At 38.9% G+C, this 26,413-nt stretch overlaps 1 protein-coding gene across 2 annotated transcripts in view; it reads right to left on the bottom strand.

The window, feature by feature from the left end:
• Positions 1-1,091: 1,091 nt before the first annotated feature.
• Positions 1,092-26,413, bottom strand: part of sema4gb (sema domain, immunoglobulin domain (Ig), transmembrane domain (TM) and short cytoplasmic domain, (semaphorin) 4Gb) — a 56,795-nt gene continuing 31,473 nt past the window's right edge. Inside the window, exons 4-15 of one of the 2 annotated variants that reach the window (XM_047377985.1) lie at positions 26,042-26,104; positions 25,696-25,794; positions 24,888-24,981; positions 23,386-23,499; positions 21,456-21,610; positions 14,920-15,095; positions 12,855-12,993; positions 12,546-12,768; positions 12,351-12,466; positions 11,187-11,341; positions 6,197-6,258; positions 1,092-5,724 (exon numbers count right to left, since the gene is read on the bottom strand). In XM_047377985.1, the coding sequence (XP_047233941.1) occupies positions 4,757-5,724; positions 6,197-6,258; positions 11,187-11,341; positions 12,351-12,466; positions 12,546-12,768; positions 12,855-12,993; positions 14,920-15,095; positions 21,456-21,610; positions 23,386-23,499; positions 24,888-24,981; positions 25,696-25,794; positions 26,042-26,104 (2,364 nt within the window). In that variant the 3' untranslated portion in view covers positions 1,092-4,756. The remainder of the gene's footprint in view (positions 5,725-6,196; positions 6,259-11,186; positions 11,342-12,350; positions 12,467-12,545; positions 12,769-12,854; positions 12,994-14,919; positions 15,096-21,455; positions 21,611-23,385; positions 23,500-24,887; positions 24,982-25,695; positions 25,795-26,041; positions 26,105-26,413) is intronic. The other variant, XM_047377986.1, reaches the window with a different exon arrangement.

Below are 26,413 nucleotides of genomic sequence, written 5' to 3'. Positions count from 1 at the left end.
ACAGCAGAACGGGTAGCCATGGTGGAGCTAATGCTAAGCTAGCGACCCCTTACCACTACTAGAAAAACCGTGTAAAACACGGAGAGTCCCCAAACGTTAAATACAGTAACAGAAAGTACGTGTTTTAACGTGCTTATGTATTGGAGCAAGTAAGAGAAATCACAGTAGAGAGAAATCAGATCAAACGAGAGAGCTTCACACACCAAACAATTCACCAAGTGCAACAGCGACAACAGGAAGTGACGTCACCCACAGCTCCAGCCGACTGCCCTATTTGTCATGGTTTAATGTGATACAATCTTCAAAAGTGAAAAATCAGTTTATCCTTCCAACTACTACTAGTTTTACATGTCTGCCAGCTTTTACATCTCATTAAACCAATAGCAAACAAAGTAGTGTACAATCTTTTGAGTGTTTGAACCAAACAAATCCGCAAAACCTACTGGCTTTCCAACTTGCAATTGAAACACACTCAATACTCACATGACAACATTCCCATATAAAGTGTGTTTGATTCGTGAGGCAACATACAATGCGTGTCAGTTACAAATCGGATGGGCAGTGGGATTTTCTGATGGTGCATTCAAATATATTTGAAGGTTGGAATTTCCAACTTTTAAGTTGAATAATTCTAAATCTGATTTTTCAAGTCAGAATTTGGCCAAAAACTGTTCCCAAAGATTTAGAAAATGCACTGAATATTGCAGTATTAAACTCTTAACTGGCACATATGATGGTTTGTATCTCACTACAACTATGGTACATACAGTTCTTTACAATCTTTACATCTGAACATGTTCTTTAAATGTTTGGATCCACAAAATGGAGAACAATATGCTGTTGTCAGCCTGTATTGCTGGTAGTAGTTTGAACCCGACAAGTAGAAATCGTCACTAGTGTCCTGACTTGCGCCTGGACCAAGCTAACCTGGGATTAAACCTAATTACCAGACCTGAATTCTGTGGTAAATCATACATAGCCAATAACAACATATTTCTCTGGATTTTTAACGCTCAAACTTTAAAGGAACATATTCACAAATAAAGTTTGAAGACTTGATCATCAATTAATGAGATACAAACAATCAGAAGTTAAATTAAACAGTTTATTGCATTTTAGTCCATATAAAGAAAAGTAATTGTTCAAAGAATTAAGTTATATATTGTAGATCACATTAAAATTGCTCCAATATTATACAAAGCAACAGAATGAGACATGACGTGTCATCAGAGAAATACAATAAGCCAAGGAAAAAATCAGTGTACACAATGATCAGAACAGAGTTTGAAATTTCAGACAAGCTGTATCATTGGTTTTCAAAGTATATCAAAAATATTTTTACCTATTCTAAACACATGAGCGTTTTGGAGCTTCTCATCCCCTATGGTTAAGCTTTCATGGCTCCATCAACCTGCAAAGATAGCAGCAACTAAAACACAGGAATCCTAAATGCTGCTGTCCACTCTTTGTGGAGGTGAGCCACACAGTGCTGCTCTGACTTATGCACTGCAAGCCACCAGAGAGCATCCCGCTGCTGTTGAGCTACAAGAGCTGATTCAACACTCTACTGGGAAGACAGATCTTTATTCACAAATGGCTGTGACACGTTTACAAACTGCTCACAGATTCGTTTCTATCATCGTAACTTCTACAAGCTCTATTTAATCAGAGGGTTGCTCACCTTGCCATGGCAATACTGAGCTCTGCAATTTTTGGCATCACACTGCATGTCCTACAAGAGATCTGCCATCTGCAGCTTTTTTACTGCAGAGGACAAACATATCTATACTAAGTACTGTGTCTGTACTGACTTTACAATTGGAGAAAACTGGCATTCTCTGACTCTGAAACAACAGCAGAACACCGTTTTCTTGTGATAATATTACAATTCACTAAAGAGACAAAGATGACTGGGACAGAGGAAAAAACTAAAGGACTGGGGGGAATCACAGAAATAATAACAGTGGTGACAAACATAACAAAAAATCCCCAACAAAAATAATAAGAATATAAAAAGAATAGTTATTGAAATTACAATAATAATTTTTTTAAATAACAATATTAGCAACTAATGTAACAGAGTTTCTTAACTGCGGCATGCTCCTTGTGTGTACATGTGTATATGCTGTGTGTACCTGTATCTGCTGGTACGTAAGTGTGCAAAGAAGTGGAGGCAGAAGTTGTCTGCAGTTAAACTGTGGGAGGAGTCATAGTCATGGAGAAAAAGCACATTTCTGTTTTTCTTCAGTGTGCGTTGTGCTTAAGACTGCAGAAGTCCGTCTGCAGTCTTAAGATAAATCAGCCAATCCAGTTGAATCCTGAATGCTCCTTTAACACACGGCAAATCTCCATTCATTCTTGTGTTTTTTTTAAATCTCTTTTCCCGTATAAATGGCACAAAGGAGAAACACACAATAAGCCAGTTGCAGGTGTTGTTACAGGCACAGCATACTGAGCCTGTAAAGTGAAGCTATTGTTGCTACAGTATTTACACAAGAGAAAAGACAAATAGTGTTTTAAATTAACGTACCAACATTGTTGGATTCCTCAAGTAATACTCCAACCAAAATACTAATTTCACAAGAATTTATTGTCCATTAAGGTCATGTTAGGGATTCAGCTTTAAGCTTTCCTTCTTCCTTCCTCATTCATTTCAGGAAAACAGAGATTCAATACTTTCTGACAATAACTAATAAAAACAGAGTAAATTGATGTTTACTGCAGGAAACATGCTTACAATTATCACCTAAACTTTAGTTCTCCACAAAAGGTTTTTATGTTTCCCATGTCTAATTTGAATTTTATTGAATATATTTAAAATAAGGGTACTTTACAAAATCCAAATGAATTTTTCAACCCTGATAATTGAATGTTAAAGTGCTAAGGGTTGAAAGAAACATCTTAATGATATTATTTGAATAAAATATAATTCTTTAAAAATAAAGAGAGATAGTTTGTGTAGTTTCTTATAGGTGATCTATGTGAAAGAAAGATAATCCGGAGAGAAGATGAATGAAAGTTAGTAGAAGCAGGATAGGATGCAACAGTGATACTATACTGAAAGATGGACAACTTTAAGCAACAAGGGTCAACCATGCAAAGTAGTTTGGTTGTGCTGTACACAAGAGGGATAAAGAAGAGAGGGAGGACATGTATAAGGAGGATGGAGACAAGTGTCAGGGGTGACAGAAGAGTGGAAAAGGGAGGGTTTACAAAATGGTAGTGGAACCTGCTACTGTGCCTTAAAAAGGTTTTTATACCTTTGAAAATGTGTGCATTTTTTCCTAAAACAGTCACAAACTTTAGTGTAATTCATTGTTATTGGTATTTTATGTGATAGAACAACACAAAGCAATGAATACAGTAATTGTGAAGTGGAAGGAAATCCGTGTACATCTTTTAATAATAAAACACTGTTAGGGTGGTGCCCATTAGTACCGTATTCGCTCCCCTTTAATCTGATACTTCTAGAATCTAATGCTCTTGGATTAAGAATCCAGAAAAACTGATCTTTTAGGCCCAGCATAGTGTTGGCAACATTATACTGTGGGGATGCTTTTATTCAGCAGGGACAGCATGTCAGAGATGTAAAAACAGGACAATCCTGGAAGAACACCTGTTAGAGGCGGCAAAATATGTGAGGCTGGGACAAAGGTTCACTGTCCAGAATGACAAAAACGCTAAAAATACAGCCAAAGCTACAATGGAACGGTTTAGATCAAAGCGGACTCGTGTTATAATGGCCCTGTCAAAGTCCAGACCTAAATCTGCAGCTAAACCTGAAATTTTATGTTTAAAGACACCCTCCATCCAATTTGATTGAGCCTGAGCTGTTTTGCAAAGAGGAATAGGCAACGATTTCAGTCTCTAGTCTTTCGTCTTTTGCAAAGCTTGTAGAGACATACCCCTAAAGACCTGCAAATCTAATTGCATCAAAGCTAGTATTGACCCAGAAGGACTGAATACAAATATATACCGATACAAGTGTGTTTAAACTTGTATTGCTTTCCTTCGACTTCGCAAAGACACACTTTGGTCTATACTGCGTCTATCACAAAAATACCAGTGAGCACAGTAGATTGTGGTTGGACTGTATCAAATGTGCTTCATGACTTCTTAAGCAAAAAGCATATTGCAACAAATTTCAGCCAAACATCAGTCCTGTTTTTCCAAACCTTCCTAAATCAGGAAAACTCAGACTGCTACTTATACTCACAGCCTCACTTCCTACCATCCAGGTGGCCAAGTATACATACAGATCAGAGACAGAAAAAAACATATTATTGTACAAAGTTGTCAGTTGGCAGGGTTCAAACTTTTTAATGCTAGGTAAGACATTATTTTCCTTAGAATTCATACTGAAAACAGTTTCATTTGATCTACAGATAGAATAAATATTACATAATGTTTAAACGTCTAAAAAAAAAAATAAAATCCAGTGATTCATTGCAATGTGACTCCCATCTCTCCTAAACCTTCACAGAGTTTAATGAGGTGACATCATATGGCTCCCATTTACTTTCCTTTAGTGCAAATTCTTTACAGCTACTACACTTCTTTCGGTCACTCTCGTCAGTTTGGTCCATCATAAAGTGAACTCATCGGTAACTCAACGTTTTCCAGACAGAAGAAGTTCCATGTTTCAAATCAAGCTGCAATAAGACCTCCAGTCTGGAGAGTAATGAAAAAGTTTCAACCACACGTCACCGTTGGATTACAAATAAACACCTTGGATAACAATATTGATTGGGGCGTCCTAGATGGAGCTCTCATCAGGATGCATGTCCAGCTGTGTGTGTTTTCTCTTCTCCAGGATCCTGTTGAGCTCCTCTGTGAATGAGTGGTAAAGTGGCGACATGCCCTCGGGGTCAGCCTGCCTGAGCAGCACATAGCTGTTCCCGTTCATCTTCCTCAGCACGCTGGGCAGTGTGGCCGACAACCCGTTGGCATAGTCCATATTCGGAAGTGGAGGGGGGTTAGGAAGAGGGGGAGCCGGTGGGGGCGTTTTGGCCGGAGACATCTGGTCATCATCGGGAATTATCTGGAGGAAGCTGTCATTAAAGTCCCCAAATGTCGGCACAGAGATGGAGCGGCGGCCCTGGCGGCCGTTGCAGTGGCTGGAGATGGTTTTAAGCTCCAAATGGGAGCTCCTCTTTCTCTCAGAGGCCCCAAGAACGGTGAGGTTTTGATGGGAGAACTTGCGACTCTGACTTGCCCGTCTGGTGCAAAAACTTACATAGAGCAGCACCACAGTCAACACTAAGCAAAGCCCTCCAAGAACCGCCACCAACGATATGTAGATGGCCTCCATGTGCCTGTAGGTCTGGAAATTGGCTCCTGGAGGCAGCGGCGCTGGCGGTGAGGGCAGAGGCTGCTCAGTGGGGCTGACGGTGTACAAAACCACAGGGCTGGAGACAGTAGTGGGTTCCGTGGTGACTGTTGGCTCCACTGGGAAGTATGGATCTGTGTGAACCTTCACTGTGTAAAGATAAACCAGCACTGAGACGCCATTCTCCACTGCAAAGCAGCGATACGAGCCACCCTGCTGGGTGCGAGCGCCTATTATAAGGAGCCCATCTGTGCCAGCACGGTAGCCTGAATTCAGCCCGTATCCCTGGAGCTCCTTGCCATTTAGCGTCCAGCGTGGAGTCGCCAAGTTGGAGCGCAGTTCACACTGGAGTAACACATCATCCCCTAACATCACAGCACGTCTCCGATGGATCACTGAGTAACCAAAAAGGACAAGAACGGATGAAGAATGTGACAGAGACAAAAATTGAACAAGATGTCAGGTTACAGAGGTTACGCTTTTAAAAGCGCAAGTCGAGCTGCAGCATCACTTTCTATTACATCTCACATGCTTCTTTAAATGTAGCGGGCCCCGCAGTGCAGCAGCAGGACTGCCTGACCTCCAGCAAGAGAGGAGCTGATTAAAATGTGTACACTGGGACCTGGGGGATGGGTGAGGAACGTGCACCTAATGAAATCCTTCCACAAATGCTAACTGCTTGAGTTTTTTTCAGGCAGAGTAAGAAAGACTATTTTAACCCCTTAATCTGAGTGTGAAAAAATTAGGAAAACTGATCAAAGAGGTGCAGGAGGCAAATGAAGTATTGAACTTTTTGAAAATTAAAGTAGGGTCTGCTGAATAATGAATTTATAATAACTGAAGGTGTGTGTGTGTTGTAGGACATACCATTTCCTAAATTCTCCTTACAGCCTCTGGTTCCTCTAGAGATGTCCTGCGTTAAGTTTGACCTAAAAAAAAAATTTAGCTTCATTATGACACAACAGACTAGATGAGATTTAAAACAGCTCTTCCAGAGCTGAGAAAGTTAGGCTACAACAGAAAGTTATAAACAAAATAGCAAAAATATGTTTAGAACTATTCTGGAAACATAGCTGCATACAGTGCTTTGCATAATTATCCCTATGTAAACCTTTTTTCCCTCTTTTCACTTCAGAACCACACACTTCAGTGTATTTGACTTTTTCTAAATAAAACTCTATGTATTTGTGTGTGTATTGTTTTACCCTCCTTTACTCTGATACCCTGGAATAAAATCTAGTGGAACCACCTGCCTTCAGAAGTTACCTAATTAGTAAATAGAGTCTATTATGTGTGTAATTTACCAACGGTATAAATGCAGCTGTTACATAAAGGGCTTAGAGCTTTGTTAGAGAACATTAGAGAACAAACAGCATCATGAAGACCAAAGAACACACCAGACAGGTCAGGAAGAAAGATGTGAAAACTTTGAAGAGTTAGGCTATAAAACAATATCCCAAGTGTTGAGCATCCCAGGTAGCACTATTGAATCCATCATCTAAAACGTTTCCTGGCAAAGGAAAAGGATCCCCTTAGTATAAAGCTGCCACCACAGTGTTTCACCATGAGGATGGTATATTCAAATTGATGTCCATTGATAGATGTTCTCACACAGAGTTTTGTATGTAGGCCAAAATGTTCCATTTTGGTTTCACCTGACGAGAAAACCTTTAATGGCTATCTTTCAAAAATGATTTAGTCTTACAACTCTTACATAAGGCCCTGATTTGTGGCCAATACTCATCTTGTCAAAAATGTACCCACTGGAGCTGAGAATCTCAGCAGCTCCTTCAGAGTTATTGTCAGCATCTTGGCTGTGTTTATCCAGAAAAGCTGTATTTATGCAGATATTAAATTACACACAGGCTGACTCTAATTAGATAAGGACTAAAGGCAGTTGGTTGCACTGGATTTCATTTAGGGGTATCAGAGAAAAGCAACCTACAAAACAAACTACAAATGGATTGCAGACTTTTCAGACTTTTGCTTGTAAAAAAAAAATAAAATCTATGAATATTACCCTTTAAAGTAATGAGTGTTGTGTGTTAGTCTATAAAACAAAATATCAATCAAATATTTTAAGTTTGTGACAAAATTTTAAAACCTTTGAGGTTTTTAAATCAATTGGCAAGACCAGTATGCATATGGTTTCTTGGAGTTAAAACAAGAAGATACCAGTTTCAGGCATATATGCTCCTCTTTTATAGCAATCAGTGTGTTAATTTGATTAGTGGAGTGATTTCAGACGTACTCTTTCACAGAGTATGGGGCTGCACGGTGGTGCAGTTGGTAGCACTGTTGCCTTGCAGCAACAAGGTCCTGGGTTAGATTCCCAGCCGGGGGTCTTTCTGCATGGAGTTTGCATGTTCTCCCCGTGCATGCGTGGGTTCTCACCAGGTACTCTGGCTTCCTCCCACAGTCCAAAGACATGCCTGTTAGGTTAATTGGTCACTCTAAATTGCCCTTAGCTGTATGAATGAGTGTGTGTGTGGTTGTTTGTGTGTTGCCCTGCGATGGACTGGTGACCTGTCCAGGGTGTACCCCGCCTCTCACCCATAGACTGCTGGAGATAGGCACCAGCTTCCCCCGTGACCCACTATGGAATAAGTGGTAGAAAATGTCTGACTGACATGACTCTTTCACAGCTTCATTTCTGATTATGGTATGATGATACTAATATGAGGTTAACTGATCATTGTGTTCCAGGGAAAAATAAAAATTATGTTTTTTGTAAGAAATAAATACAAACTACTGCTAACATTTTAAAAGCTACTTGCAATTAATCTATATGCATTTTTAAAAAAATACAATGACAATTTAGAAAATGCAGTCAATCTGTCACTACCAAAACCTTTGCCGTGACTAAGATCCCTTATAACAGATAACTTGGGGAAGAAAGGTGTTAGGATGGTTAGGATTAATTGGAATGTATGTACCTGACTGTTGTGAAGTGCCTTGAGACAACATGTGAATTGGTGCTATATAAATAAAAAACTGAATAACTTTCTGACATTTAGACTTATTATCTAAACCAAAGCTCCTGCAGCAATATTTTTGCTAGTGTTTCCATGCTGGAGTACATTTTGCAGTGCTGGAGCTTCCTGCAATCTCCTGGCAGAAGGAACCTACAAACTTGGACACTTTACTCACTTTAATATAAAATAGTGGGTGAGTAAATTTCTTCAAGCTCCATCTCTACTCTCAATACCAAACTACAGACTGTTCAATCCACTTTATAAAAGATTAACAGAAATATGTGCTTTAGAAACCAGATAGGGACAATTACACTGTTATCTGAAGGAGGTTTCATTAATATTCAGTTCTTTGTGCTGTTTGTGTTCCAGCAGCCGTCATGAGTAAAACAAATCCACATGAGAGGCAGAACTGTCTGCTGCAGTAATAGAGATTAAGATGTCTGCTGCTCACCGACGCAGAGTGAATGAGGAGAGGCAGTCCCAAATTGAGGACTGAGCACACTGTATGTGTGTTTGTTTTGGAGGGCTTTACACTTTATGATTCTGATGATTTATGGCTGGCTGCACAGTGGCGCTGCAGTTAGCGGTTTAGAAGCCCGTGCCTGAGTTTATTCTGCATGGAAAACATAGCTGTTAGATTTATTTAGATTATTGTTACTCTAAATTGCCCTTAGATATGAGTTTGTCCGTATGACACACATGTTTGTCCTGTGTGTGGCAGGGTGTACCCCATCTGTCATCCAATGAATGCAACAGCTGGGCAGCAGCCCCCCTATACCCCTACACACCCACCTACCCACCCAACTCCTTATGGAGAAGCAGATATACAGTAGATGATGGATGGATGGATAGATGGATGGTTTATGGCTGAGTCACTGGTATTTGACACTGTATATCAAGACAACTGAGGTTACTTTACAGAGAGACACTGAAAATACAGAGCAACCCAGTGTGACAAATGGCATTGTCTGGCTTCAATGAGCTGCCTAAACCCAGGCCGACATGAATATATAAACATATTTATTATAATTGTATTTTATTTTTTATCACATTATGATTTTTCTTTAGTTTTTAATTTTCGGAACTCCAGGTTTTACAAAATCAACACATTCTTTACCCTAAAACAAATAATATATAACCTAAAACAGACTTCAACAAACTAATGTTGATGTTTTTGATTTCTAATGTTAATAATATATTCCTAATCATATACTCCACCCACTGCATTCATACCTATATGTTTTCTCTTCTGGAGACTAATTTTTTATCCAGACATTTAAACCCATCTCTGCTGAAGCCCCTGCTGAGTTACATGGGGCTGATGGAACATAAAATCCAGGTCAGCCACATTGTCTTACACCTGCTTTCACATAAATTATCTTGAAGGAGAAGAAGCTGTATAAATAATTAACAATGGTTTGATGTTGATGTTGGGACAGAGGGAGGACATATAAACCGATTTATAGCATTTACAGTGTTTAAGTTTAGTTCGTATAATTTAAAAATATTGCTGTTTCTTCAGTTTATGTTGCAAACTAAAAAGCACTTGGAAGGAATATAGAGCTCAATAAGCAGAGTCAACAGCTAGAAATGTGAAGGCAGTGGATGAAAAATAAAGGCCGTATTTTCAACGCATACTCACTGGCCACTTTATTAGGTACACCTTGCTAGTACCGGGTTGGACCAGCTTTTGCCTCAGGAACTGCCTTAATCCTTCGTGGCATAGATTCAACAGGGTACTGGAAACATTCCTCAGAGAGTTTGGTCCATATTGACATGATAGCATCACACAGATGCTGCAGATTTGTTGGCTGTACATCCATGATGCGAATCTCCCGTTCCACCACATCCCAAAGGTGCTTTATTAGATGGAGATCTGGTGACTGTGGAGCCCATTTCAGTCCAGTGAACACATTGTCATGTTCAAGAAACTAGTCTGAGATGATTCGGGCTTTATGACATGGCGCATTATCCTGCTGGAAGTAACCATCAGAAGATGGGTACACTGTGGTCATAAAGGGATGGACATGGTCAGGAACAATACTCAGGTAGGCTGTGGCGTTGACACAATGCTCAGTTGGTACTAAGGGGCCCAAAGTGTGCCAAGAAAATATCCCCCACACCATTACACCACCACCACCAGCCTGAACCGTTGATACAAGGCAGGATGGATTCATGCTTTCAGGTTGTTGACGCCAAATTCTGACACTACCATCCGAATGTCGCAGTAGAAATCGAGACTCATCAGACCAGGCAACGTTTTTCCAATCTTCTATTGTCCAGTTTTGGTGAGCCTGTGCGAATCGTGGTTCGACGTGTTGTGCGTTCAGAGATACTCTTCTGCATGCCTTGGTTGTAACGAGTGGTTATTTGAGTTACTCTTGCCTTTCTATCACCTCGAACCAGTGTGGCCATTCTCCTCTGACCTCTGGCATCAACAAGGCATTTGCGCCCACAGAACTGCCGATCACTGGATATTTTCTCTTTTTCAGACCATTCTTTGTCAAGCCTAGAGATGGTAGTGCGTGAAAATCCCAGTAGATCAGCAATTTCTGAAATACTCAGACCAGCCCGTCTGGCACCAACAACCATGCCACGTTCAAAGTCACTTAAATCACCTTTCTTCCCCATTCTGATGCTCGGTTTGAACTGAAGCAGATCATCTTGACCATGTCTACATGCCTAAATGCATTGAGTTGCTGGCATGTAATTGGCTGATTAGAAATTTGCGTTAAAGAGCAGTTGGACAGGTGTACCTAATAAAGCAGCCAGTGAGTGTATGTTTAATCTGGTTTATTTTAGGAGTGTGACCTCTATTTTCTGTGTGCACCTCTATAAAAAACTGTGCATATATAGGTGCTTTTGTGTCCTAGTTGCCTCACCTCTGCGAACGTGACGATATTTCCACACACGCTCTTCCGTCCCAGCCGCAGAAGGGGTCTCTGGCAAATACGCACTCATAACAAGAAGTGTATCTCTGACAAGTTGACATTGGTACCTGGATCACTCCAGAGTGGGAGCCGATGTAGATGCTCCTCTGGCGAACAAAAGAAAACAGTTGATGCATCTCTGTTTAATCTGAAGGTTAAACTTGTTGCAATGCTTCACTTCTGTCAGTGTGCCCCATGGCAGCTGTGGCTACAATGTAGTCCACCACTGTCAGTGTGTGTATGAATGGATGGATGACTGATTGTAGTTTGAAGCGCTTTGGAATCCTCAGACTAGATAAATTGTAACCTAAACAATTACAGGTCATTTACCATTCTCAAATTACAGAATAATTTACAAATAATGAGCAATATTTTATGGATAGCATTTTATCAACTAATATACATCTAATGCTAAACCTGTACACATTTTTAATGTGTAGGAGGTTTAGACTTTGACTAGGCCATTCCACACATGAAGTATTCAACTGTAGCTCTGGCTGTATGTTTTAGGGTCTGTGTTATACTGAAAGGGGAACATCTGCCCTAGTCTCAAGTGTTTTGCAGCCTCTATCACATTTTATTCCATGTGGAATAAAATGTGTTCAGCGTGATGTGCAGTGTCAGTTTATCAGACCAGAACATCATCTCCCACATGTCTGCTGTGTCCCCTACATGGTTTGATGCCAATTTTAAATGTGACTTGTAACACTTTTCTTCTTGCCAACATGAAATTAGCTATGTTTATATTGACAATAGATTACACACAGGTGGGCTCAGTTTACTACCTATGTGAGCAGTTGGTTGTGCTGGATTTTATTTAGGTGTATTGGATTTAAAGGGGCTTTAAACAAATGCCAGCCACACTTCAGATATTTCTTTGTATATTGTTTTGACTTTGGCTCATCTTTACTAATGTTGTACTTAACAATGACACTATATTGTGCAATGCGGGTTTAGAAGCACTCAGAGTTAAACTGAAACTTTTAAAAGACCTGAGAACCACTGATCAAAACTGCTTTAAATATCACAAAAGATTCTGGCTACCTGAAAAGAAAGAAAACATAAAGAAAAGGGAGATGACTAAAAACATTTGCCCAACACTTTATCTATATTTACCTGTACTGAAGATATCACCATGCTCTCTATTGGCTGTGGTTTGGCAAACATCTGCAGCTCCTCTATAATATGCATCTCTCCATCGACTTCCACAGCTCTGTGCAACCACCCATTATCTACAAGGCAAGAAACACGTATTAAACTATGATGGTGAAGATTAGAAGCATTCACTGTTAGGAGGTGAATGAACTTCACCTGTTCCCAGAAACAAGACAGTGTAAAGGTTTCCATCCAGCGCCGGCTCCTTGTGCACACCTATCTTGACGTAGTTGACGCTCCTTTTGAACATGAGTGTCCGCAGGCCTATTGGGTGCACCTGCTTAGCCATCAGCGGGTGCCTCCTGGCGAATGTGAGGACGCTGTCTGGGAGGTCTCGAGAGGAGTTTATGCCCTGGGACCTATGTAGGTCTGTTATACACTGTAGGGAAAATCATAATACCAATGTTTACCTACAGAAGGGTGACAAAATCTCTCATATGGGGAGAATTAAGACATGTATCTTACTGATCCAGGTCTTGGCTCCGGAACCTTTCCTGTGTATTCCCTCCATTTTGAATCCTGCATCTCCATGTATGGTCCTTCAAACACTCTGCGCACATCTGAGAAGGCGTATTGGCAGATGGCAGATGCTTTGATATTTTTCCTGAAATATAATCCAACACCCCAAAGACATGTCCAGAGGACACCCGTCAGCATTGATGATTCAGAGTTGAATAAACGCTGAGAGATCTAAGAAGAAGCTGCCGCCTCAGAGATCCATTTTCAAAGACAGCACAGATCTTCAGTGACAAGACAAATATTAGTAAAGAGTTATCCAAAAACTTGCAGCCATGATGAAAGGTCTTCTCTATCATGAAAAGAAACAGTTGATGCAAGTTTCCCAATTTGTTACTAGTATCTAGTCCCATCACCCACACCGGGAGTAACCATTTGTTCTCAACACCAGATTTGAAGTTACTAAACTTGAAGTTACTAAGTTACTAAAGTAACTAATTTCAGCTGAGTCATAAACAAAACTGATCCATTTGTGGTTTTTGGTGCCACACCTGTGAAAGGACAAGAACAGAAACTGGTAACCACAAACCAGGTGTCTCCTAGTCTGACGCCCTAAAGGGGAGATTATTAAACTGAGGGTGTAAGAGGGGGAAGAAAGGGTCTGCAGCAGATTCTTAAATCCATTGTGTGCCCATGTCAGTCATCAAAAGCGTTCATGTGACAAAAAAGAGAATGAAGTGAAATCTGAGTCAGTCTTCAAACTTCAAAACCGGTGACCAGTGTTGCTCAGGGGCTTACTCATTCTCCCACACTTGAGCTGATGTACATTTTTTGGGGAGAAAGAAAAGGAAGAAAGAAAAGAAATAAAGCATTTCCACCACCATTTCGTTGTCGCTAACTTTGGCTGCCTTTCAATTAGCAATAAATCTTTTTTGAATCGCATACACCATTTTATGACCATTTATCCAAAACTAACTTGCAAAAAAAAAAAAACAATATTAATTCCTACCGAATTTTTCAGATGGTTGATTTTGACTAGTTGTCAGTGTAAAGTTTTGATGTATTCCGTTGGTACTTGAAAACAAGATGGTTTGTTTTGGTCCTGTGATGAACTGGTGGCCTGTCCTATGTGAAAGATCTGTCACCCTGAGCAAGTTGATTGGTTACTGAAAATAGAGGGAATGTCTTAGTTTCCACTCTTTCTGTGGCTGAATCTTGGATGATTAGTCAAAAATAGATATATGGTTTCTATCATCATGAGAAATAAGAAAGAAAAAGATCTTGGATACTAGAGGTTGAACAGAGGCCAGGCTCTTACTTAGAGATGAGTTGGTGTTATGGTACCTTTTCTTTGTTTTATTAATTTTTTTTATCTGCGGGTCTGGTTGTGCTGCTGCATGTCGTTGAGTGAGGTGCTGTTCAGGCTAGTGTGGTGTGGAGGTAGGTCTCGCACAGTATGGGGTCCCTGGTGTGGAGACGCTGGTTAGGGCTTGGGAAGGGGGTGGCTGTGTTGGCTCATATACAAGGTTTGTGGCTTGACTCTGAGGAAATGGGTCTTGCAGGGTGGCATGGCAATCTCGCCAGCTGGCTGTTCACAGTCGAAGATGAAGTGGATTGTCTGGTCTAGTGGCTGGGCATGTGAGAATGTCTGAGACATCTCTGTGGTATGGTTTGTGAAAGGGGGCGCCAATGGGCTTGATGCCATTTGGGCTGCACCAGTGTGTTGGTCTGGGTGTTTCGATGTTTCTTTCGCTCTAGGATAGTGGTGGGCAATGCCAATGTCAACAACAAAAAAATGAAATTGTTGGGATGTTTTGTGTAGGTGCGGAGGCGCAGGATCTGCCTGTGGGGGCCCGTTGTGTCTATATCTACCTAAGCTGCAGCTACATGTGCAACCTCTGGGTTGTTGATGGGGGACAATGGATGCATGAAATGGAAACTAGGCAAGAGATTTATTCCTTAAACAGTTTCCTGCATAAGCATAACTGTGGATGTTTATGTTGTTAGGTTTTCTGTATCAGAATTCTCCCATTCTCAGTGATTTGAACTTATACATACAAATATGAACTCTTACCATTCCAAACCAAAGACACCATAGAAAATGCTGCTTTGCACATCTCTCCCCTGCAGGACAAACATGTCACGGAGAATATTGAGGTGCAGCTCATATTCTGGGACTGAACACACCATTCTGGCTTTGAGGAAGGTGGTCCACTTCCGCTGCAGAGTCCTCTGGCCACCCCAGTCATTCTACAGACAGAGGAGACAGTGGACAAATTAGGGAATAGATTGACTAGATAAAAGTGTTAGCTGCCTTGCAACTACCCAATCACCACTATGTTTCAGGGATCTGTATTGTGGTTCTGTGTTGTTTTTTTCTCCAATCTCCCTGAACCTCAGGTTTCCATGAGGGTGGAACTGAGCAGCTCATGCAGCACAGCTGCACTCAATCTGAGCTCATCAACAGGAGCATAAGAAGATGGTTGCTGATCAGTCGTAGCCTGAGTATCATCCTATGTGGGGGTTTATTTGTCCAAGGTTACCTCTAAGCTTCTACCTAGACACCATTTCCAGACACCTCCTGGACTCATGGGTTTCCCTCCTGCTGATCAGAACAAACAACTGGTTTCTGCTTGGCTCACCCACGAACAAACCTTGTCTGCCCTCCAACGTAAGATCACCTGCTAAGTTCACATAGAACCACTTCAGGCTTTGAAAGACCTTCCTCCTATACCGGGCTCCTTATCAGAACCAGTAAGCCTCAGCACTTTGAATCATTTCTCAGTCTCCTTTAATATTTACTCCGCTCATCTGATCTTCCCTGTCCTCGCAGTGAATCACTATCTGAAGTCTGGAACTCCCTTGGATCTTACTATTCGCTCTTTTGCCAGTTTCAATAAACTGTTAAACTTGTTTAAGTCTCCGGGTGATGTGCATGTGGGTCAAAAGTATACCCAATATTATGACACTATCAGATAGATCAATGAACAAGAATATTCTATTAAAAGGTTAAACTCAAACGTATGGATTTATTACACACACTGATATATTTCAATTATTTTTATGTTCATCAAAATACCTTACAGCTAATGAAAACCCTACAATTCTCCAAAAAATTTAATATCACATAAGACCAATTAAAAAAAAGAATTTTAATAGAGATGTTATGCCGTGGCCACATTATGACCTATAGCATGATGGAGGTTTCATAATCGGTTGGATGTCTATCTGTATGACTTTAACTTAGCATTTTGGTCTATTTGTGGTGATATGTGTGTTAGTTTCCAGTGTTCTACATTCCTGGTTATTTTTAGTGTCGACTCATATTCTGGTAGCACCTTTTCTCAGTTCACCAGCTTGCTGTACTCCCGCAGCTGTTCCTCACCTGTGTAACACTCCAACAATCATCAACCTTCCCAGCAGAAACAGTTAAGTTTTCTCAATCAGCATCAGATCCTCTGTTGCTGTAGTCCCCTGTTGCTTTCAGGCTGGTTTTTGAGTTTGTTAAAATTTTTCATTGCACCATGATTCTTTCTATGTTGTCTCTGCATTTAAGGTTTATTACAACCAGAAAACCTGACAGGGGAAGACCCCTGACTTGACAGTTGTCCTGTATACAGTCCCTGACTCCTTCACAAGGCAGGTAAGCCAAAAAACATTACTGGAAAAGAAGCTGGTTGTTCAGAGTGCTGAATCCAAGCAGATTATTGGAAAGTTGAGTGGAAGAAATAAGGAAAACAGGGTAGAATCTGCAACCTTGAGAAGATTATGAAGCAAAGCCCATTCAATATTTTGGGGGAGATTCACTTGTGGCTGGAGTCAAAGCCTCAAAAGCCACCACACATAGACACATCCTGGACATAGACCATAACTGTTGAATTCCTTGTTTTAAACCACATCTGACTTATAAACATTATCAGAAGCGTCTTAACTGGGCTGAGGATAAAAAGATCAGTACTGTTGCTCAGTGGATCAAAATGCTCTTTTCAGATGAAAGACTATTTTGTATTTCATAGCAGAGATAAACAGATTCCAAGCAACTTTATTTCTAGTGTGGCATTTTAACGGTTGGTGATGATCTAAGGACCCATGCCGTTTGATGGTGTAGGTCCACTGTGTTTTATCAATTACAGAGTCAGAACCATCAGCTAACACGAAATGATAGACCAATTCATGCTTCTATCTGCTGACAAACTCTATGGAGATTATGATTTAATTTTTCAGCAGAACTTAGCACCAGTTCACATTACCAAAAGTACCAATGATTTTTTATTCACCATGTTACTGTGGCCGAATGGACAATAAATTGGCCTGACCAAAAACCTACAGAGATTCGCGTAGGCTGTTATTTCCGCATTTAAAATCCTTTTTTTGTTGGTCCTCTGAAATATTTAGATTGTTTTTTTTGCAGCAATGGTGGCCTTTATTTTTCTTATTTTTTCAAAGTAGGCAGACAGGAAGTGGGTGGAGAGAGGAGGAAGACATGCATTTAGGTCTCCGGGGTCAGGACTCAAACCTAAGACTGAGGCCTCTGTATATGGGTCTCGCACTCTACCGTGACGCCATGGACCGCGTCGGGCCGCGGCCATGAAATATTTTAATTTACTGAAAAACTGAATTTGGGGTTTTCATTAGCTGTAAGCCATAATTATCAGAATTACTTTAAACATACTCTTAAATTGTATCAACCTAGTCTATGTGCAAATAATCCACATCATGTATGGGCTTCCCTTTTTTAATTCAAGCACTGAAATCAACCAACTTTTCGATGATATTCTAATTTATTGGGTTGCTCTTGCACTTCTATCCACACCATGGTAGCTCTATACTTTAGAGCTTCCAAAACAGGATCTGAATCTGTTCTATGTCTGACTGAACAGGTCATATACACATGACTGCAGATATATAAAGAAAGTAGTTCTGAAACAATTAATTGGATTAATCGTGATTGAAACAATCGTCAACTAATTTAGTAATCGAATAATCGTTAACTGGAGTATATAGGCTTTACATATAGACCATTTGCTGAAAGTACAACCCACCCAGAGCAGTACTTAGGCCAAAGGTGTACACAAAATGTAAATACCATTTGCATTTATGATGAAAATCCTTCTTTTTTGTATGTATTTTTTGTATGTAAGTATGCTTTATCCAGAACTCCTCAAGTTTCATAGCTTTAACGTCACCTGGTTCAAATTCTGTTAAAAATGCCCTATTAAGCATCTATTACTATCTGATTATTCGTCAATTAATCAAAAAAATTGTTGACAGATTAATCGATTAGCAAAATAATTATTAGTTGCAGGCCTAAAACAAAGGAGTAACAAGTGTCAAGTCTTACAAAAGTGGAGGTAGATCTTATAGCTCAAACTGTGACAGCTGCATTTTCTCTAATTGCATTTCATCCACAATGTAAAAAGGTATTGCGGTAAAACAGTCATTTAGTGCACTATTTTTGAGTTAAATAAAGAGATAGAGGCTCCTTTTTCTGTTTGTCTGGGTCTTACGGCCTCATCTTTCTGTGTTTGGAGACATCTGCCATTCATCAAACAGCACTGCCTGTCTCAGCCTCCCACACTAAATGGCAAAGTATTGAAAATCAACATACCACACATCTGAAATATAAACCTACTTTCATCAATATTAACTGTATGACTTTATCATGAAAAGATAAAGACAGTTCAGTCTTTTTTTGTAAAAAAAAAAAATGGTCATGAGTTGCTAACAAAGCATGGTCATGGATGATCCTGAGAAAATAAGCATTTTATACAGAGATGATTCTAGGTTAGTATTGTGTACAGAGCTTAGGGGATGCACTGGCAGATTACAATTTATGTCAATCAAAACACAAGGAGGGAGAAAGAGTCAAAAATTGCAGCACTGAAATGTGCCTGTGGGAAAGATGATGTGCTTTGCACTGTAACGAAATTGCACTGAATAAAGCTTCTTAGGTCTCGCTGAATATATATGGAACATCCAAATGACCGGGGTACCATAATGGTTTTGCTATTGCAGTGATTTCTGGCTTTGGGTCAGTGTATGTACCCTAAATTCATGTGATATGACCCAATTTTAGTTGAAACATGGTTAGGGTTAACCTCACAACTGGTTAGACAGCTCAGAAAAAGCAACTCCTCAGTGGTTACAGGCCAGAGGCAAAAGCTGGCCTTCTCTATCTGTAGATCTTCCTGCAACCAGCGTCTTGTCTGACTGGGGACTGGCTCGGTATCTGCATGTGCTGCTGTGGCCTAGTTCAGACTGACTGATTACTTTCTCTACTATTCTGACAACTCTGCAGCTCCAAGGAAGCAAATTAAAGAGGGAAGTCTGAGCCTTGTCACTGCAATGCTTATTTTTGGATCTGGAAGTGAACACTAAATAAATATTGGAGATTTTTTAAAATCTTGTAAAATGCTTGAAAATGTAATTTGTTGCATAATCAGTTTTGCCCCAAAGATAAAGCTTCTGTTTTGCAACTATGGCTTGCTTGGAAGGGTTGTCTCCATCTCTCAAAAAAAGTACAGCAGCAAAACTTTGCAAAGCTGTATCTGAATAATCCCAACGACTTTCAGAGCAACATCTTAAGGACAAATAAGACCAGTAGAGAGACGTTTAGCCTTAATGTAACACAGTATGTTCTGAGATAACCAAACACAGCACATTTGGACAAACACCAATTGTCAAACACAGTGGTGGGAGACTGATGATTTGGGCTTGTTTTGCAAATGAAATGCCAATGCACCTTGCAGTCGTTGAGTTGACTATGAACTTCCATGTACACCAAAGATTTCCAAAGTCAAATGTGAAGCCATTGAAGTCGTCTGACAGCTAAAGCTTGTTCCCAAAACTGGGTTATCAATATAAAAATGATCTAAATCTCAGCAGCAGACCTTTAAAAGAATGTGTTCCAATGGCCTATTCAAAGTATACAGCTCAATCTGAAAATAAGTTTGAACCTTATTGTTTTTAAACACATAACATTGCAGGATAATAAATGTTGACCTTCATAAACACCAAATCCTATAACACTCATTCCTATTACCATGCCACAAAAAGTATTTCCACTCTTCCAGAATTGTTTTTTTTTCTTTGTTGTCACACCTACATTTTTCAGATCATCCAATAAATTTTGTAGTTAACCTGAGTAAACATTCCTAGGAGAGATCGGCCAGTAGGTCACCAAAAGATCATCTGAAGCACTGCAGGCCTTTATTTGCCTCGTTTTAGTTCAGTGTTCATAATTCAACAAGAAAACGACTGCACAACAATGGCATCCAGAGGAGAGCCCCAAGGGCAAAACAAATGCTGACCAAAGCGAACAAAACGGCTGGTCTCACATTTCCCCAAAACTTTATTCATGATCCCTAGACCTTTGGGACAATATACTGTAGACTGATGAAAAAAATGGGAATTGGTTGGAAGATGCTTGTGTCCTGCTACATTTGACATAAAACTAATATAGCATTTCAGAAAAAGAACATCATACAATGTGATTGTCTGGGGGCTGCTTGGCTGCTTCAGGACCCATGTTGCAGACAAGGGTGATACATCCAGGTATTAGGTTTAGGTAGAAATTACTTTCTTACATAAGGTTAGGTTGGTTTGGATCGCTATATTGAATTAATAAATAAAATCACTGTTTGAGAACTTCCATTTGAATTTACTCAGGTTATCTTTTTTCTGTTAACTGTTAAACATTTGAGAGTGACAAAAACTGAGCAACATACAGTATGAAGAACTGAAAGATGGTAGGATTTCTGTCCACAAGGCATGAATCACTGCATAACTCAGAACCTGACTATCTTGTGACTGCATGCAATGGTTGCAAAGTTCATGACTGATGACTGACTGACTTTTTGCCTTTACAAAGAAAAAGGGTGATGGAATAAAATCCTCTAACTTCTTCTACTACCCCTTTAACAAGGTTCATTTTGGTTTTGATAATAAAATCTACTGGATATTCTCCTGCTCTGAGTGATTTGCATTATCATCCTCTAACTGAATGTTCCAAAGTGGCTGTTCAATAGGTTTTTTCTACTCTTTTATGCTTCATATTTTCCTTTCTTCAGGTTTTAACAATAAGAAATCAAGCTCTATCACCAGCTGAGTAACTTAGTCACATCTTCGATCGATGAAACTGCAATTTCAACATAAAAGCACTCTGAAGCATGGAGAGGTACAAACAATTGCAGGGAACAGACAAAGGTGGATCACATCTCAAAAGAAGTGAGAGGAGGGCATGTAGAGACAGGAAGATTGTGATTTGGTGATTAAAAAGAAGGCGAGGGTCTGCTTTTGGAGGTATAAGTTTACAGGTTTTTATGTTTGCCTAGAAACAGTAGAACAGAAAGAGTTGCTGCAATTAGAGACATCCAACTGCTACTTTATTTAATGTGGACATGATTGTTAGCAGAGTGGCAGCTCATTTCACCCTGAATTACTGGCATAACTAGATAAATAATCATGTGATTTTTGCACTTAGTTGGCTGGCATCTTTCCTCCTTCATTTCTCTCTGTGACGCTGCTGGTAATTCTGTTTTTGTTTAGCATTTCAGGGAAACCACTAACATGAATATCTTTACTCATGATTTGCTCGGTGTGCTCTCTGACCTTGCAGACCCGAGCGACCCGAGACACCTTTGTCTGGCTCGGATAAGCGATCTGCTCCTGGCTTCTCTCAGTGAAGAAGAAGTAAATCTTGTCATCGTCGCCTATGGAGCTGTTGATGCTCTCCTTCAGCAGCACAGAGCCCACGAAGTCTGCCTCTGTACACACAAATCCATATGTACAAACACAAACCCATTAGAAGCCTGAAAAGTGTCTCCTTGGAAACTGAAGATGGAGCTTTGACTATCTCTTTTTTTTCCTCTAGGTAAAATGTATCTGTTAACTGTAAATTAACAAACTTCTACAGTGTCTTGCAAAAGTATTCACACTCTTTGAACATTTTCACAACTTTTATAGTGCAATCTCAATTTCTGCATTAAATCTACTAGAGATCAACACCAAATGGTTCAAGTTTGTGAGGTCAAAGATAAAGGATTCATGCTTTTTTATAAATAAACCCCTAAAATGTTTGGTGAACATTTATATTTAGCCACCTCTTGAGTTGATAATTTGTAAAGCCATTTATTACTACAGCTGCATGCCTTTTGGGGTATATCTTTAGCAGCGTTACACATCAGATGAAAGTATCTGTGTCTTGATTTAGGTCTGGACTTTGACTGGGCCATTCTAACTATTGATGTGACGTTCACAAACGATTAGATTCTTCTGAACGTTGGCAAGAGCCGTTCCTTGTTTTTTACTACTTTGGATGCTTATAATGCTACTTTTTCAATTTTATTTATCTTAAATTAAATTATTTTACTAAAGCGACTAAATACGGAAACAGATAGGGGGTGTAGGTATGAGCATATAGCATCCATGCTCATTGCTCACTGTTTGTTTTGTCACATGTCATGGCGGCAGACACATGTGGCACTGTTTGTGACCTGTGTGTGATGCCGATGCAGGCTGCATGCAGCGGGAGGGAGAAGGAGTTCGGCCAAGTCCATCTTCTCTCAACGTGCTCCTTGCTCGGCAATGAAAAAATGAGTGGCACAACAAAACGTTTGCACACTTTATCTGGTTAATGTTTACAGTTAGGTGTTGTTAACCATTAGTACTTTGCCATAATGTTTATATTTAATGGTGCAGTAGATGATTTTTGTTTCTGGCTAAGCTTTTTTCCCTTCTATTATCATACATTTTGCTTTCTTTATTTAGTTTCTGTATTGCAAATAGCACTAAAATGCTACTAATGCACACAACACTTGTAGTGAAGAACATGGATATTTGCTATTCATATTTTTATATTTCATAATTAATTTAATGAAAATGTGAATAAATATTATTTTGCATGAACATAGTGTGGTACAATTTGCAATTTTACAATTTTAGATAAATATATTAATCGTATTTAATATAGATGATTAAACTTTATTGTTAATTTCACCCACACATGCCACGTTTCCCAAAATTAATTTATTTAACACTATTTTTGGGAAAAAATTACTTGTGCTTTGAAATTTGCGCATTTCCAAAACAAATCATTTGAAAGGCTCTTTAAAGGTCACAAGTCCTGAAGATTCACTATTTTTAACACATTAATTTGATCTGATCTTAACCATTCCATGCTCTGGGTGCATGTTTAAGGTCTTCGTTCCGCTAGACAGTGAACCATCACCTTAGGCTCAAGTCATCTGCAGCCACTAGATTGTTTTCCAGGATTCAGCTACAAAACATCCCCACTACATGATGCTGCCACTACCCTGTATTTTATTTAGGGGTGTCAGAGAAATGGGTGTGAACATGCATACTAACCACACTTTTAACTATTTTTTAAAAACCATGTATTATGGTTGATCCATTGAATAATTATGATACATAAGTTCAAGGGTGAAGACTTTTGCAAGGAACTTAATAAAAATCGTCTTACCACAGATATTTAGCATGCAAAAACAATTTGTAGCATTTTTATAGATTATTGTTTATTCACCAAGAAGCCAGCGGGTGGGGGCTTCCTCCGTCCTAAGAGTGGGGAAGGGGAAATTTCTGCGGATGTCTGGCGAGCTTCGAAACTCATACTGGGAGGCCGTGAACATCTCACCATCTGAGTAACCCATCAGAAATGTGTTGTAGGACGATAGGTTCAGAAACGAGTAAATTAAGACATCAACCATTAAAAATATGCAACTCACTTTTTGTGTTGGAACTTACAATTCTGAATGTAAATAAACATTATATTAGGCCATACAATTAAACCAAAACAAATATGAAGAGGCAATAAGATTAAAAGCACATCACTTAGAAATTAAAAGTCTAAAAAGCAAAATGTGATTCAATTAATAAGACAGAATGATTGGAAACAGAAATCAAATTGTCAGAATAAAATCTTTTTAACCATTTTTTCTTTCTGTGTGCCAATAAATGTTACTAACATATTACCTGCATAGCTAAACCTATTTCTGTTGTACCAAGAACTGTTATTTTGGGAATGTGTTTAAAAGCAATTAACATCATCAAAGAAACCTAAATAACTAAATTAGCATTTTCTCAAATGAAAACATGCAACATGTTTCTTTATCCAGCAGATAGGCAGTACACCAGAGACTACAAATACAGTTTTACATGTTGCACTCCTTGTCTATGCTAAAAAAGCTAATTTTATGTTTACTTGTTTGTCATAAAACACTTATCTGTTCCAGATTATTTGTAAATGTTGCTTTTTTGCAAGGTTTTCAACATATATTCACATATTTAACTTTATTTAACTTAAATTCTGCTATTGCCAGGTTTGCCAGTAGACATAAGCAATCTCATTGTAAAATTTATGCAAATATATATACAATAACTATTCTGTTTTTGTGGTTCTTAAAAAGTCAATGGTATTTTAGTTTTTAACATTTTACCTGTTCCATTTTGTAGTTATTTCCTCTTGTTGCATTGTTTTCTTTAGAATTTTTTAAAACCTTATTTAAGAACATAATCAGAATATAACTGCAACCAGCATAAAACAGCAGCTATTAATGTTACTAAACATTAAAATACAAATTTCTTTAGCTCAAATTGTCTGCCATTGTTTACTGTGATGGGGCAACATTTTAAACTTTGCAGCAAAGTTAATAAAATTCAGACCCTCAAAGCAAACCACTGATCTAGCAGAAGAAAACCAACTGGTAACTAAGAAACAAGTGATAGAAAATGTAAATTTTTGGAACGTTGTGTGCTAATCAGAGTTTCTACTAAATTTTGGAATTTAACACAAAATAACTCTGTAGCACCAAATATTACCTTTCTGAAGCCTTCTTGGTTGACCATGATGTCCACCATAAATCAACAATACTTTGAATGTTAAACATTAATGTCCTCTTTTTGTCAGTTTACTAATCAGGATTTATCTCAGCTGGATTGAATCACATCCCACATCTGCATATGTACCTTTGGTCATTTCATTTCAGGGTTCGTAGAACGGATAAAGAACAAGTTATGCAGACGTACCAATGAGGAGGCCGGTGTATCCCTTCGCTGGGTCATATGGACATCTGTCTCTTCCCTCCTCAAAACCAGACGAGAAGTTAAATCCTTCTGTAGCCTGAGATAAAAATATAATTTCTTTTTATTGAAACACAAGTCTAAACTTTTCTTTTGCTTCCAAGGAGCCATATGTTCTCAGGTCTTTCTTGGACTTTCTGCCAAGCCGATGCCCAACCCTTTTCAGAGGAATGTTCTTGTTTGTTACAAATACAGCAGATAATGAATCTGGTATTTGCTGAATCTAGTTTTCCTATTTCTGAAATACATTTCAGATTCTGTTTATGTAAACGTTCAGAAGGTCTGGAGAACTACAGGTACATCTCAATGCATCTCAATAAATCAGAATAACATTTAATTCAGTAAATGATTTCAGAGATTTAAATCTACTATGGATGTACAGCACAAGTGATCTATTTAAAACCTTTATTTTTGTTGATTTTGATGATATTGGATTATAACTAATGATAACCCAAAACTTCTCAGAAAATCAGAATATGACATAAGAATTATAAAAATGTTTTTAAACACAAAATGTTACCTTATACCTTATAAAATCATAGGCAAATGCTCCCTTCTAATTTTCTGAAAAACTGAACTTTGGGGGTTTGATCAAAATTTTTAAGATGTTCAAATTTCTGAAATTCATCTGTATTGATCAAGTTCACATCATTTTAAGTACATCTGGCTGCTTAGAAGAAAAGTCTAAAGAAATGAATGGTAGTTTAAATTTTGCACAACATTGTATGTTCCAGTAAACTACAGTAAGTCTTACTATATAAGCACAGAGAGGTCTGAAGGCATTTGTTCCACAGACGTACAGGTGAGTTTCATTGTAACGCTGCAGAAAGCGGATGTGGTTGTAACATTCTGTCTGCAGAGAACAGAGAAAAACTGGTTATTTAGCCTTTTCAACACAAAGTCCAATCCATGGTGGTTTTTAGCTGAAAAAAAACTCTGACATAAATTAATTTAAAATGTTCAGGCTGTAGTTAATGAATACAGATTTCAGAGAAAGAAAACTACATGGCAGTTGGTCTTAAAAAACAATACCCACATAAAAACAGACCTATTTGGAAAGAAAATTAAAAAAGAGTTTAAGAATGGCTGAAAGCGTATACCTGATTGTTTCTGCCTTTGTTCAAACACTGCTTCTTCTGTTCAGGGGTGGTATTCCAATCAATCTGGAAACAGTAGGGTGTAACAAGGATGACTTCATTAAACCAGTAAATAAAAGGCACAGAAATTGATTAATAGGCTCCATAGACAGACAGGAAAGGTAGCGAGATAAATGATGGAAAACAATGGTGTGAATGTCTGATATAAACAGGAAGAGAAAATAGAGAAGTACAGCACACAATATTTTCTGACTGCTTCACTGAGTTCTAAATCAACTAAAGCCTTAAATAAATTCTTGGTGCACTTAAGCCAATATCCGTAAAAGCCGGAGGAACACAACAGGATTTACTCAGACTGTCTGCTTAAGGCTATTA

This window comes from Girardinichthys multiradiatus, chromosome 10, assembly GCF_021462225.1.
Source record: "Girardinichthys multiradiatus isolate DD_20200921_A chromosome 10, DD_fGirMul_XY1, whole genome shotgun sequence".
Lineage (NCBI taxonomy): Eukaryota > Metazoa > Chordata > Actinopteri > Cyprinodontiformes > Goodeidae > Girardinichthys > Girardinichthys multiradiatus.
This window is presented reverse-complemented; position numbering and strand designations above follow the sequence as displayed.